A 13,227-nucleotide genomic window follows, 5' to 3' on the forward strand; every position below is an offset into this window, starting at 1 on the left:
AAGAGACACAGAGGTGTTATTTCCCACTCTCATGAGGGGGAGTAGAGCACAGAGGTGGTATTCAGCTGTCAGTTACTCCATATTGCCTTCTCCAAGCAATCTGCAGAAGTCAGCAGGCACAGCGTCTGCATGGTAAGTTACCATGGGAAGTCTGAACAGGGCCCTGAATTCCCTCACCTTGTTCCAGTTGCTGCAAGTGGTAACAGTGTGGTGCAGAGCAGCCTGCCATGCTCACAATGGACATCTGTGAGAAAAGGAACCAACAGATCATTACATTTGGACTTCCAGGGTCAAACCGCCTTTACCTTTCTTGTCATCACTCAGTACTTAACGTGGCCCCGACTTCCACATCACAAAATGCCACTTAAGACCTCTCGCATCTCCTCTGGTCATGGCCCCGTGATCCTGTGAAAAGATGAAAGGGTCACCATCCATCAGTCTCCTTTTTTGGCCTATACCTCTATCTACCAAAGATCCCAGCAGTCACACTGCTATGCAAATTTCTTACGGAAAAGGAATAAAAGAAATTCTGCTTTGTTGATCAGAAGGTCAAATTCCAAAATGAATATGAGGAATTACAGACCAAGATAAGGGTATAATTGAACAGCAGAGACTAGGGTAAAATGATGGCAGAGATCTTGTGGAAGAGTGCTAACTCTTGTGTTCAAACAATGCCAACTGGCTTAAAACGTATAACAAATTAAATTTAGTTTAAATCTTATTTTCTAGTTTTGTCATGTCTCCTATTCACCCAGGACCTGGGGTTTTATTGCTTTTTTGTGTGTGCGCTTCTTTGGAGAAGATCCATTTATTTATCTGTTGCCATCCAGAGAACTGCCACAAGTCACAAGAGATCAACCCCCTAACAAACTCCTGTTCCCTATGCAGGTTTTTAACACACCAAACAGCGCCACAGAGAGAAAGAAAAGAGGCAGCATCTGGTCCACTGCTCTTGAGTTTGGACAGGAGAGAAAGAAAGAATCCACACAGCCACAAGATGTGAGAATATTTCTTTTTTAATTTAAAACAGTTGCAACAACATCATTCACAACCTTTCTCATCTCAAATACTCTCAGAAACATTAACAGTGCTTCAAGCAAACAACTCTGAATGGTGCAAAGTCAACCAGAACGGACACTTCCAGGATACAACAGTAAAACCTCTTAAGAGTGAATAGAAACCAGAAGCTGATCTCAGCCATTAAGGTAGGAAGGGATATAGGAAAAGACTAAAAAGTGACATCCAGTTACATATTTTGCATAGTCTTTCAATGCATGAAAACAGCAAAGATAAAAATGGCTGCTGCCAGGATTGAAAACAAAAGGAATGGAGAAGCTTCTAAAACCATCCAGTGAACTCCAGCTGCATCTGTATTCACAATATGCATGACTCAGTGGAAGCTGCCTGAGATAGAGACACTGCGCTGATTCTGGTTTCAGTTACACCACTGCCAGTCAGAAGCAACGCCACTGAACCCAACAGAATTATAAGTTCAAAATGTCCAGAGACATCTGGACTTGTTTTTAAACCATAGCATTGAATACATTAATTTTTATCTTAATTGTATATCGGCTAGGAAGATTAAAAAGGACTTAGTGTCTACATGTGTTTTGGACACTGGAGATTGTGACTCAGAGTAAGAGCTGTACTGGATCCTGCATGCTGCTAGGAATAAAACTGACTTTCTCTCCTTTCTACTGCCCCAACCTAAACATACCATACAAAAAGGTAAAAATCTATGAATAAATCAGCACTCCTTGCTGCCAAGTCCTGGTTTGCCATAAATCTCAGGTCAGATTGTCTCAAGCAGCTCACAGTGATTGTTCCTCCCCCACGCTTTCCTATGAAGAAGCTCAGCACACCCATCCCTGCAGCAGCCACTGCAGCACCCAGACACACACGGTTTCCACACCAGTCACCACCCAAGCTGTACACACAGACCTGGCCCACCACAATTAACTGCACAGGAATTCTAGCGTGCAAAGCAATCCTGGCCTCATAAATTAGTCTTCTATTCCTTACAGCCTGTTTTTGATTGTGGTTTCTGCATGCTGAGGTTAAAAATGAATACGTGCACCTCTCCCTTATAATACCAGTGATCCAGGTATTCACATCCTGCTCCTCCAAACCGTGATGTTCCTGATACCTATCCCACTACAGAATAGAAACTACTTAATTGTTCGCCTGGAAAAGGAAGGAATTTCCCACTACTTTGGGAAATGAGAGAATACCTCCAACAGCCGAATACCTGAACGTATTATCAAGTACTACATTTCAGCAGGACTGTGAGCCCTTCCCATAAGCTGCTCCCCATGCTTCTGCGCCACTCACTAGGTTAGGAAGGCAGCACACAGGAGTGCTCAAGCTGAAGAGAACTTCAGAAGCTGAGGTGCTACCATTCATCTGCCACAGCCAGATAACAGCTCTCCCCCTTCATCTACCAAATCATTTATCTCTTGCCAGCTTCCTAAAAAGCCCCAGCTTTCAGTGTGCCCCATGTTAACTGAAACCAGTATCAGTCCCACATCCACTTCTGAACCAGGATGCACCAGACAAATCGTTTGCAAGAGTCCAAGCTCCATCCTTAATCCTGTGAGATCAGCCATATTTCCAGTTTAATAATGAACATGGTAACAACTCTGCTGGCTTTTACTTACCCAGGGTCTCTAAATAAAAGGTAATGGCCACCAGCTCTTGGCAGTATAAAAATAGCCCTGTAAGATCTTAAGGCAAAAGGGAAGCTGTTGTGTTGAACATTTTGTGGGACATACCTTCTGTCCTTTTTCACTGCCAGAATGAAAAAGCACAAATATAGATACAAGCATGTTTTGTTCTTTCACTTTAAAAATAAGATGTTTCACTGTGTAATTTGCTGATCCCACTTTGAAACCTGGCATTTTGTGGTGACATACACAAATACAAAACCTTGAAGAAGGATAGAAAAATAATAATTACTGGTAGGTTTGATTTTGTCCAGAATTGGTGCCACAATAACTACAAAGCAGCAGAATCTCATAGGAGCCACTTACTAAGGTTCTTTTGTGTCAATAGGAGCACTTAATGGAGGAAGCTTCCCCAGCAATTAGGCACTAATTCCAACTTGCACAATTACTACACTGGGGTTTCTTTTATCACCTTTTAAGATCAGAAACCAACTCAACATACTTTGTTTCTGTTCTACATGAGGCCATACAACCTGAGGGACAATTCTTCTTCTTCCCCACAATCTAGAAAAAATATGCACAACCAGATTCTTAATTTGGATTCTGTTCTGCAGCTGTTTGAGTTTTGGTACTTACATCTGCAGGCACTACAAAGAAAACAATAGCAGCTCAACAGGTAAGTTGGTTGGTTGTTGTTTTTTCTTTTACCCTTCCCATTTATTATGAAAGCTCAAGTAAAGTGTGTGAGCCAACTCCATCAGTCATCTCTAAGTAGTGTTAATACACATATGAACCTTTGGTAGCCTTCTGGAATCACAAAAAGAATCACATTCACCACTGTATTTCTTTCTAGAATAAATGTTTTAAATTACAGTTTAAAAACCAACATATGTATTCTTGCCTGTGCTGCAAACTGAAAGAACAACAAAAACCAAAAGGGCAGGAAAGGCCAGCCCCTACCTGCCCACTCCTTCATCCCTGCCAGAGATTTAAAAAACCCTTTCTTTGAAGGTATCTGTATAGTAAAACAGATTACTGGCATGTTTGCAAGTTTCAAGACATCTCAAATTATGTATGTATTGCTTTTGTTTTGAAAAGGAGGAGGGAAGGAGAGAAAGGCAAATGAATAAAATCAGCAATTTTACTGAGTTCCCCCCAACTTGTGGATAGAAATCAATAATTAAGCAACCTTTAGCAGAAATAATTGCACTGCAAGTACTTTGTCAGGGAGTTGATTTCAGCTGGGATGTGAGTGATTGACATGCAGTTTTTTCCAGAAATAAGAATGGGACTTTAACTCCTTCATAAGAAAAACAAACACAAACTGATAGGATTACTTTTCCTGAGAATACGCTATTTGATTTTATGGTCAGAAAAACTGCCTCTTTTACCAACTGGTAATCTTAAATCTGATGGACGAACTTGCAAAACGAACAGTCTAGAGATGATGGAGAAACCTACCTCTGTAAAAATAAAATCCTCTCTTTGGCAGAAACGTACAGGGTGCTGACACCTCCATTGATTTCTTAGGCTTATGCATCAAAAAAACAAACCCAAACACTGTAAGACTGAATTCCAACAGTTACAACTGTAGCTGGCTTTTCTCACTGTAATGAAAATAACCTCCAATAAGACATTCTGCTTTGTAGAATACATCCCCTCCCTCCAACTTTTAATATGACGTGATTAATGATTTACTGTGACCTAAGTTGTCTGGAATATGGTTGGAAACAGTGACTCCTAGTTACCAAAGATGCAAATGTGTCTCCATGGTCTTCAACAGATGTGTGGACTGAAGATGCAGGAGTTGGGCTGAAATGGTTTGGTTTTGTCCCATTCTGAAACTTCTGTTTTCTCCAAATACGAGCTGCAAACTCCACCAGTAATCTGCATGGTCTTAAGGTATCCTTTAAAGGTATATAAATTTAAAACAAGGTACTATACATCACCTGATAGAAATTTTCCCTCTAACACTTCAGAAGGCATCAAATAATTGTTTTTAAATTAACTATAAACATCCCATGTTTTCCTTTGCTTTTTGGTAGTCCCAGGGCTAGGGGTCTTCTGTTTTTTGGTTGGTTTTTTTTTTTTCCTTTTTTTTCCTTGGATGCTTTTTTTGGCAGGTTAAAAAGGCTTATGGCTTCTTAAGGCCAGATAATACATTTGAGGCCTAACTTGGTATCCTGTGGTAAAAATAAATGTAGCCCAGGTCTTTGGGAGGTCGTTCTGAGGCACAGACTTTAAGGTCGTTGTAGATCACCCATCTGTAATAAAAACAAGAAGGATTACATTCAGTGTGAATAAAAATCATCGGAAGTTTATCAGGGACTTCTCAGATCCAAACTTGAACGAGCTTCAAACCTGGATTTGAGCACTGTAACAGAAACAAAAGACCAGATAAACAGCTAAGGCAGTTTTACTGGTGATATTAGGAACTTAAAAAGGAAGAAAGTTGTGCAGGGAAACCTGTATTTACAGTTTGAATGAAGGAAAAATAATGAATTTATTATATCAAAAAATAAGAGCCTAAGAAAACCAGAGCCAAGATCAGTACTGCAGTACTACTGGTACTAACACTGGTATCAGCCCATAGACTGACAGGTTTCTTTCAATAAGAAAAAAGAGGAAGTTGAGAGAAGTTCAGATGAATGAAGTCAGGTATAGAACTGATGCTCCAAATCAACAGAGATTTCAAAAACAAGGACAGGACAGACAATGGTACACTTCAACATAAATCTCAACTGTAACAGAAGTTGACTCATCACATCTACAGTCTGCAGCAAAACAGGAAATCTCTTTGGTAAGATTCATCTACATAAAAAAAAATAAATCATCCATGTCATGAATACACCTCCTGCTCTGAGCAGATACATATTTCAAAGAAAACATTTGCTCAGGTTTACATGTGCCCCTCCCAATTCCACTCACCTTCCTTCTTTTTTGAGATGACAAACGTAGTGACCACTCATTGTGGATGTTCCCATGTGGCTGATGAACCCAAGCAGCTCATACCCTGTTTAGCAAATACAAATGAGAGCGTAAGTCTTTTATTGCTAGCTCCGCAATAAGAATATGGGGGAAAAGTTTTTTCCTTTTAATCCCAGAGGAGCACCTGAGCACTCCTAACTCAGACACTGCATCTCTAAATACGGTTTCTGTTAAGACTGCAGCATATGCTTGGTTTAACTAGTGCTGAAATTCACTGTCAAACATCAAAACAATCCAAGCCGAACCCACATAAGTCTCTGCACATACACAGCAGGGCTGTGATCACAGCTCTGGAAAAACAGCAGATTTATTCCAAATTCCCAGAGCACCAGAGAAGTGCTAGATGAGTTAACTCTGCACACAGATGTATGAATGTGATCAAAGATCCCCTGTACATCAAACAAAAAACACAAGTCCCAAATTTCAGTAGCCCATAAAAGAGGACAGGAAAGAAACCTCTTCCTCTAATATAAAGGACTATTTTTGTACTTAGAACCTCTGGAGAACTCATCCCTGGCTCATGTTCCCCACCCATTCGTGCCATTCACCCATATTACCACCAAAAGTAAAAGAGGATTTATTTCAGGATACTGCATGAGGACAGAGGCCTGGATTTTGGTGGAGAGGGTTTTCTGGAGCCATTTTACAGTATCATGTTGTTTATCAGGATTTCTGGCACTTAGTCTATAAAGGCTGAGTACCACGAAAAATAGTTATCCCTATTTTTTTTTCTTTTTTAAAACCTAATGGTAAATGAATGGCTCCCATACCTCCATGAGACTTAAGGCTGGACTTCATAATATTAAAAACAAAGAAATGAATACTCATAACAATGACAACAGAAGAAACAAAATCAAATTGGTTTATAATTTTTCATAAGACCATTACAGTCAAGCTTAGAGGGACAAGTTTAGAACATACAACAGTTATTAGAGTAAGTCACTAAAGACCCTTCAAAAACGGTGTATCTTAGAATCACTGAGCTTTTGCACTCGGTGCTGTTACACTTAAAATCAGTTTTTAAAGCTGTTTCACAGCTTTGACAGCTGTACATTAGCTCCATCTTGTGGTTTATTTAGCAGTAGTATGACTGAGAATCTCAAAGAAAAAAACCACCCAAAATACGACAGTAAAGAAGTATGTGTAGGACACCAATTTTACCTGCCAGGTTAGTATAAGGAACATGGTTGAAAGCACTGTATCAATTCCTCTCTCCAGCAACAAGATTATAGAGCAGAACAGAGACTCAGGTCTGCATCAGCAACGTAATCTCTGGGATGTTCAGCTTTTGAATATCTAAACATTCCAGCCTGTCCGAGTGCAGGTCAGGAAAGACTTTTAGCAACAAGAAATCTGGACTCCAGTTATTCAGAGTCCAGAGAAGTTTACTGAGCAAACAACACCCATAGAACTTAGACCCACAAAAACAAACTCAGACCCAGAAGCAGGAGGAGAAATAAACTGTACAGACCATGTCCAAAAAACATAAGTACTTTCTAAACAGAAGAGCTATATGAATGGTAAAGGTGTGAAATAACAACAAAATAGCCACCTCTAAGATAAAGGAGAACTTACTTCCAGGCCCATCTTTGATCCTGGGTCCCTCTGATCTTGTCTCTGCAAGGATATTTGCATTCGTATGGTTCTCCAAATCCATCATGTTCAAAGCAGGCTCACCATCTTCCTCCTCTAATTCAGGGTGGCTGAAGATCCATTCCAGTGCACGCTCCAAGTTATTGTTCTGTGAGAGAAACAAGCAAAAGACCATCCCTCAATGCACTCTCTAGAATCATTCTACCACTCTCATACTGGTCCTTGAACTAAGTAAGGATCATGTGCAGCAGCACTGAAAACTTGATGATGCATGCATGGTCTTCAGACATTCTAATTGTTTCTCAGCAGATATTTGTCCACATTTAACATTATGTGAAACACCACAAAAGCCACCTTCCCCACTTTAACCCTATCAAGTCATCCTAGACTCCGCTCTAAGAGTGCTATGTGCATCATCCACTAGCTTAATTTTTATACGCATGTTTCACAGGTACCTGAATGCGCATATGTTCACGCAAAGAGCACAGTATCAAATAAAACCCAAATGCTACCAATGGGACTCACTGTTGCCTTCAGAGCTCGAATTGCAAGGCTCCTTTGGAAGCCCATGGAAATGATGATGGAGACCATCTCTTCAGGAGGTTGATTATCCAGTCCAACAGCCCCTAAGCCAGCCATACCACTGGAAGCAGCTCCCCCAAACACAGGTACAACCAATGGCTCAGCAAAGTCTGGAAGAAGCAAACGTTCATCAGTTCTTTATTTTTCCACCCCTGAATTGGAAAGTCAACAATACACATAAGCAGGACTTGAAAAGCAGCCCAGAAATGAACATACAGTTCATTTCACTTGCCTAGCTGGGTTATGGAAAGACTTAAAAACAAGCTGAACACACATATCACAAAATATCTAACTTGACAATGTCACACTGAGCAGGCTCAGTATGGGTCAGACCTCCAGGTTTCCTGGGGTGGGGAAGGGGCCACTGTTTCCCTGTTGCACATTTCAAAATTTCAACTGACTGCCAGAATACACAATCAGAATAGAACTTCACTTACACCTTCCAGTCACTGACCTGGCTCTTCCATATGTGCAATGATCCAGTTGAAAGCCACTTCAGCACCGAGGTTGCCTGTATAGTACACGGCTTTCCGACATGCTTCCAAAGGAAAACCCATCTCTGCCAGTTGCATAACCGAGGACTCATCAATATCTAGAGCTGCAAGAAAGGCTCTTCTAGTATACTAAGTCTAATTTAATCCATTTTGTAGTATTTCTTATTGCTATTCATGGTGCCACATACTGTAATGCATGCTGCCAGGACTGCAGTAAACCACATCCATTAGAAAACAGCCTTGTATAAAGCATTGTAGTATTCATTATGGACTTACTGGTAATCTTTTGTCTCTGCAATCTGCATAGGTCCTTAAATCTTGATGATTTCTTACAGGATTTTATTTGTAAATAAAATCACCACTGAATTTCACAGGATGGAAAAGTTAGATGCAGAGCTAAGCTAGAGGAGGCCTAGCATTCAGCATAGCCAATTATTAACTTAAGGCTAAAGAATCTGCATCTCATACATTTGTGAATATATTTCATGTTTAAAACTAAAATATTCCCTACTTTCTAAAAATAAAGGTATGGGTATAAAAGAGCAGCAACTTTCTTTCTGCAAACAGTTGTACATTTGAAGTTAAAATACCGTAAAACATTGCAGATGACTTAAGACCTTCCAATCTGACAATAATCGTATTTTATTACACACATGCACACCAGATTTCATAAACTAAATGGCTGCAGATAGAGCAGTAGCTCATCAGCTACACTGATGCTACTACAGACTCTGAGGAGTCCTGCACACATGCAAGTGCTGAACAAGTCCAGAAGCCAAACGTTAGTTAACAGAAGCACACAGGCCAAACCTCCAAGCTCCACTATATGTAGAGAAGCCATTCACTGAGCAAATTTATAAGCAATTGTAATATCAGCCTGACAAAAACAGGATACATACACTCCACAAAATGGTTCACCATACGATCTGAAAAAAAAAAAAAAGAAAAATAAAAGGGGGGAAGAAAAATGGAGAAGGAAATAAAATGAAGGATTATATGAAAGCTAAGTATGTTCATATGGGGGGAAAAAAGAAAATCTGTATTTTTTGTTTTCTTTAAATTTTCTTTATGTCACAGAACCATTATGATCATCCTTCTATCCTGGATATTTTGTCTTTAAGAAGACCTGGGACATTTCTCAAACAACTCAGAACAAAGAGCGTCTAGTACTATAAACCAGAAGGCAGCTGACCTAAACCAACTTAAGAAAGAATCTAATCTGTTAGAAAAAAAATTCTGTCATCCGAACACTAAAACTAAGACACTTTATTGAGCAAGAGGATAGATAAAAATGAATAGAACTTGGTAAAGAAGTTAAGGGTCAAAATTAAAACCTCTGGAGAGGTGAAGTGTGACAAAGCACGTATCTGACACAGTTTCAGGTGCTAGGGTGGTTTTTTTTTTTGCTTCATGGAGAACATCAGGAGAGCCAAAGTCAGTACCTTTTGGGTCTTCAGGAATGACAATGGGAGGAGCAATGTTGGGAAGTTCCTCTTCTCCTGGCTGGAGACCCGTGGCTCGAAGGTGGTTGATATCCAGGAAATCTGGCATGTCTATAGAAACATCTGCAGAAGCAGAGAAATGAGTTAAGCTTATGAACCCAGCAAAATTACCTCAGAGAGCAACCAACTCCTTCAGAGAACAGAGTCTGGGTATACAACCCACCAACACCCAATGTAACCCCACAAACACTGGCTTAATTTGACAAAAATAAAAACAAGCAAAACAACAATAAAAATAATTTGCTTAGGATCAATTAATCCTTCGGATACAACTTGGGATTGAAATCAGGTCCTTGTTGTAGAGGAAAGTGCGCATATACCTTATGGATTAACCTCTTTCTCATTCTATCCAAGGTAAGTACAAAAGGCACATACCAAGCTTTTTGGGTATCCAGTCAAGGCCAAAGGTGAACTTCTTTATCTGTACCACCAAGTACTGAGGAAATGAAGCAAAACGAGAAGTCCTAGGAAGCACAAGAAATTCACTCAGAGAAGCAAGGCAACAAAATCAAAAGCAGCACAGATTTCATTACCTCAAGAATACTGAGATAAACAACTCTAGCCTGACTGAAATTAATAATGACAGATTTTATCAGTGTAAGAACTTAAATTTCACAGAAGAGTTTTCAAGTAAAGAAGCAGAATAGCTTTATACATATCTGTATCTTGAATATTATATGTACTTGAATATTATATGTATTCTTCTCCATGTTCCCATGTTCCCCACACTTGCTACCCTTAACATTTGCCTTCCCTTGTATTCTGTTTACACATAACACTCTTTCCTCCACTTCACCTTACTCTGGGTAAAATACAGTCGATATATCATAAATAAGAGGTCTTCCTTCTGTATGATAAATAGTGACTTTCTAAATCCGTTAGCTCAACCTTGTAATTTTAGGAACTTTATAATCTGCATGAGGAAGAATCAAAGTTCCACACTAAACCTGGATCTGTTTAAAAAGACTGGAATCTTCTTCCACCATGGCCACCATTTTAAAAAATAAACCTCCATATATTTCTGCTGCAGTTTCTCTACCACATGTACTTGCCTCCCAGTTTTCAGTACAAGGATGCCAGTGAAACCATTCACTAAGAGAGCAATGAGGCACTGATATGTTAAGTGATCTAAAAATAGAGGGTACCCAGACACAGCAAATCAGTTGCAGAGCCTATTTTTCATCCACTCCTCACTGCTGACATATAAAAATGGAACCTGATAAGGGACAAATTTTTGTTCTCAACAAAAAAATTTGCCTTAAGAACTAGAGTCATCCAACTGCCTTCCTGTTTCATCTCAATGCTCTTTAAGCCCAAGTTCTTTGTTCCTTATTCCACCTAAACATAAACACACAATGTAAGTTTTTTTTGTTTGTTTGCTTTTTACAAGTCTGTCTTGTACCACGGCCCCATACAACTAGCAGCAATTGAAGATGATAGAACCAAGCAAACCCTGTATCATGCAGAGGTGGGTGAGTTGAAACCTGGACACATGCAAAAAAATTTAATAATCAAAACAAAGTTATGAACATAGCACCTCATAAATGCAAATACTTACATCCATGTAAAGAACCTTCACACACAGTAAATAAAACTTTCATTTGTTTTACCCAGTTTTGTCTCACACAATGTCCTCCAGCAATTTTAGTCAAGTGAAGACAAAAAGAGATTAAATGCAGATATGTGTCCAGAGTGTCTCCCAACACACAGTACAGAGCTCTATCACTAGCAAATACATGAAATTTGATTTTAAAATGTGGGTAAACAATTAAATCACAAGATTTTAAAGTTCAAGCTCTTAACTACTGTCTTGCACCATCATCTTTGTGGAGTTTGACAGTTCAGAGCAATTTATTTCTGCTCACTGGGTCAGTGGAACTCGTCAAGCTTGAGCTACACACTGTATTTACAGCCTCAACTAGTGTTATAACCCCAACATCCATTTTAACTTTGCCTTTTTCTCACTGCATCATGCCCAGGTAGATAATACAGAACACAGGTTTTTATTATGCAAGCAGACACTTACTTAACTCCTGCAGATTTTGCTTGAAGGGCACTGCTCCAGAAGTCCTCTACGTTGCTTGGTTCAGAGAAGGCCTGCAAACATGCACTGAATGGGATCTTGGCACGGACAAGTTCTGGTGGAGGTCTCCTTGCAGCTTCTGCTTCTCTCCTTTTCAGCTCATATGCAATTAATTCATCTGAGAAATACACACGACACTGAAAGCTAAATGAACATCATGGTTATGACGTTCCTCATTGTAGTAGTATTTTCAGATGTTTTAGTAATGCAAAAATCTACCAGTAAAGCTTTTGCATGGCTCAACTAGACATGATTCACAGTAAGAAACACACCAAAAGGTCAGTGAACTGACCTGTTGCTTTCTTTACCTTTGTTTGTTGCTGCCTCCATGGCAACAGGTAACTGCATGATATAGTCCACCCTCTCAGTGTAGCGGACTTTTCTGGACTGGCAGCACTGTGTGCGCTCCTCCACCAGGAAACGGAAAACATCACTGGGGTTTTCTGAACCTACAGGATTTCTCTGAAAAAAACATTAATATTCACTGTAACAATCATCCTTAGATAACCAAAGAACCCAAAGACTGCTGCTTGTCTAATGGCAAATGTAGAGACACTGATGCTGCACGTAGATCTGACAGTTCCATTTGTATTCTATTGCATGTAGAACTCTTGCACCCATAGTGAATCCCACTTAAGTAATAAGTCTGAAGTAATAAGAAGGAACAATGAAGGAAAAAATACTTCTAAAACTAAGTACTTCTAAATTGCCATAAAGAGAATATTAAAAAATGCTGAGCCACTCACAAAACAAGTTCAGTCTTAATGCCACTACAGAAAAGAAGCAGTCATGCGGAATTCCTCACCTCTACTAGATTTATAAGATGTAGGAAAAACTCCTGTGCATCTTGTTGTCTATTGGAGGAAAATTCTGCGTGGTCTTTACTTATAAAAGCTTTAAACATCTGTGGAGATATTCCATTTTGTTGAGGCTAGAAATAAACCAAAGAAAGAAAAAACTTTTAAAGAAGTATTTTTGTTCAGTCTTAGATCAAATACCCGCAAATCATTCCACCAGATCTACTTTTGGCTGACTTTGACTTTCATACACTCTATCACTTTTGGAAGCTTTTTTCTTTTCCCCTCCTGAAATTGCTTCAAGATAACACTAGCCACGATACCTTTCAAATAACACTCTCAAAAGAGTCAGAATATTTTGCTCATATTTGCTTTCACTCTCCATAAAATCAAGTAAATTTCAAGAGAGCCCAAGCAAAAGCAGAGCCCTTAGGATATGTTAAAGGTTATTAAATATTCAGTCAAACTCAGTCTTCACTGCAGTTGCTCTCTCAGTCTGGTATAGAGAAAGTAGCATGAAATGAA

At 39.4% G+C, this 13,227-nt stretch overlaps 1 protein-coding gene across 2 annotated transcripts in view; it reads right to left on the bottom strand.

Annotated features, from left to right (window-relative positions):
- Nucleotides 1-998: 998 nt before the first annotated feature.
- Nucleotides 999-13,227, bottom strand: part of USP13 (ubiquitin specific peptidase 13) — a 39,700-nt gene continuing 27,471 nt past the window's right edge. For both annotated transcript variants that reach the window (XM_015871517.3, XM_015871518.3), the window contains exons 11-21: nt 12,711-12,836; nt 12,214-12,367; nt 11,849-12,023; nt 10,198-10,286; nt 9,763-9,885; nt 9,220-9,246; nt 8,281-8,424; nt 7,770-7,936; nt 7,227-7,392; nt 5,592-5,676; nt 999-4,927 (exon numbers count right to left, since the gene is read on the bottom strand). In XM_015871517.3, the coding sequence (XP_015727003.2) occupies nt 4,834-4,927; nt 5,592-5,676; nt 7,227-7,392; nt 7,770-7,936; nt 8,281-8,424; nt 9,220-9,246; nt 9,763-9,885; nt 10,198-10,286; nt 11,849-12,023; nt 12,214-12,367; nt 12,711-12,836 (1,350 nt within the window). In that variant the 3' untranslated portion in view covers nt 999-4,833. The remainder of the gene's footprint in view (nt 4,928-5,591; nt 5,677-7,226; nt 7,393-7,769; nt 7,937-8,280; nt 8,425-9,219; nt 9,247-9,762; nt 9,886-10,197; nt 10,287-11,848; nt 12,024-12,213; nt 12,368-12,710; nt 12,837-13,227) is intronic.

Source organism: Coturnix japonica, chromosome 12 (genome assembly GCF_054131305.1).
Source record: "Coturnix japonica strain WE chromosome 12, WE-NBRP24, whole genome shotgun sequence".
Lineage (NCBI taxonomy): Eukaryota > Metazoa > Chordata > Aves > Galliformes > Phasianidae > Coturnix > Coturnix japonica.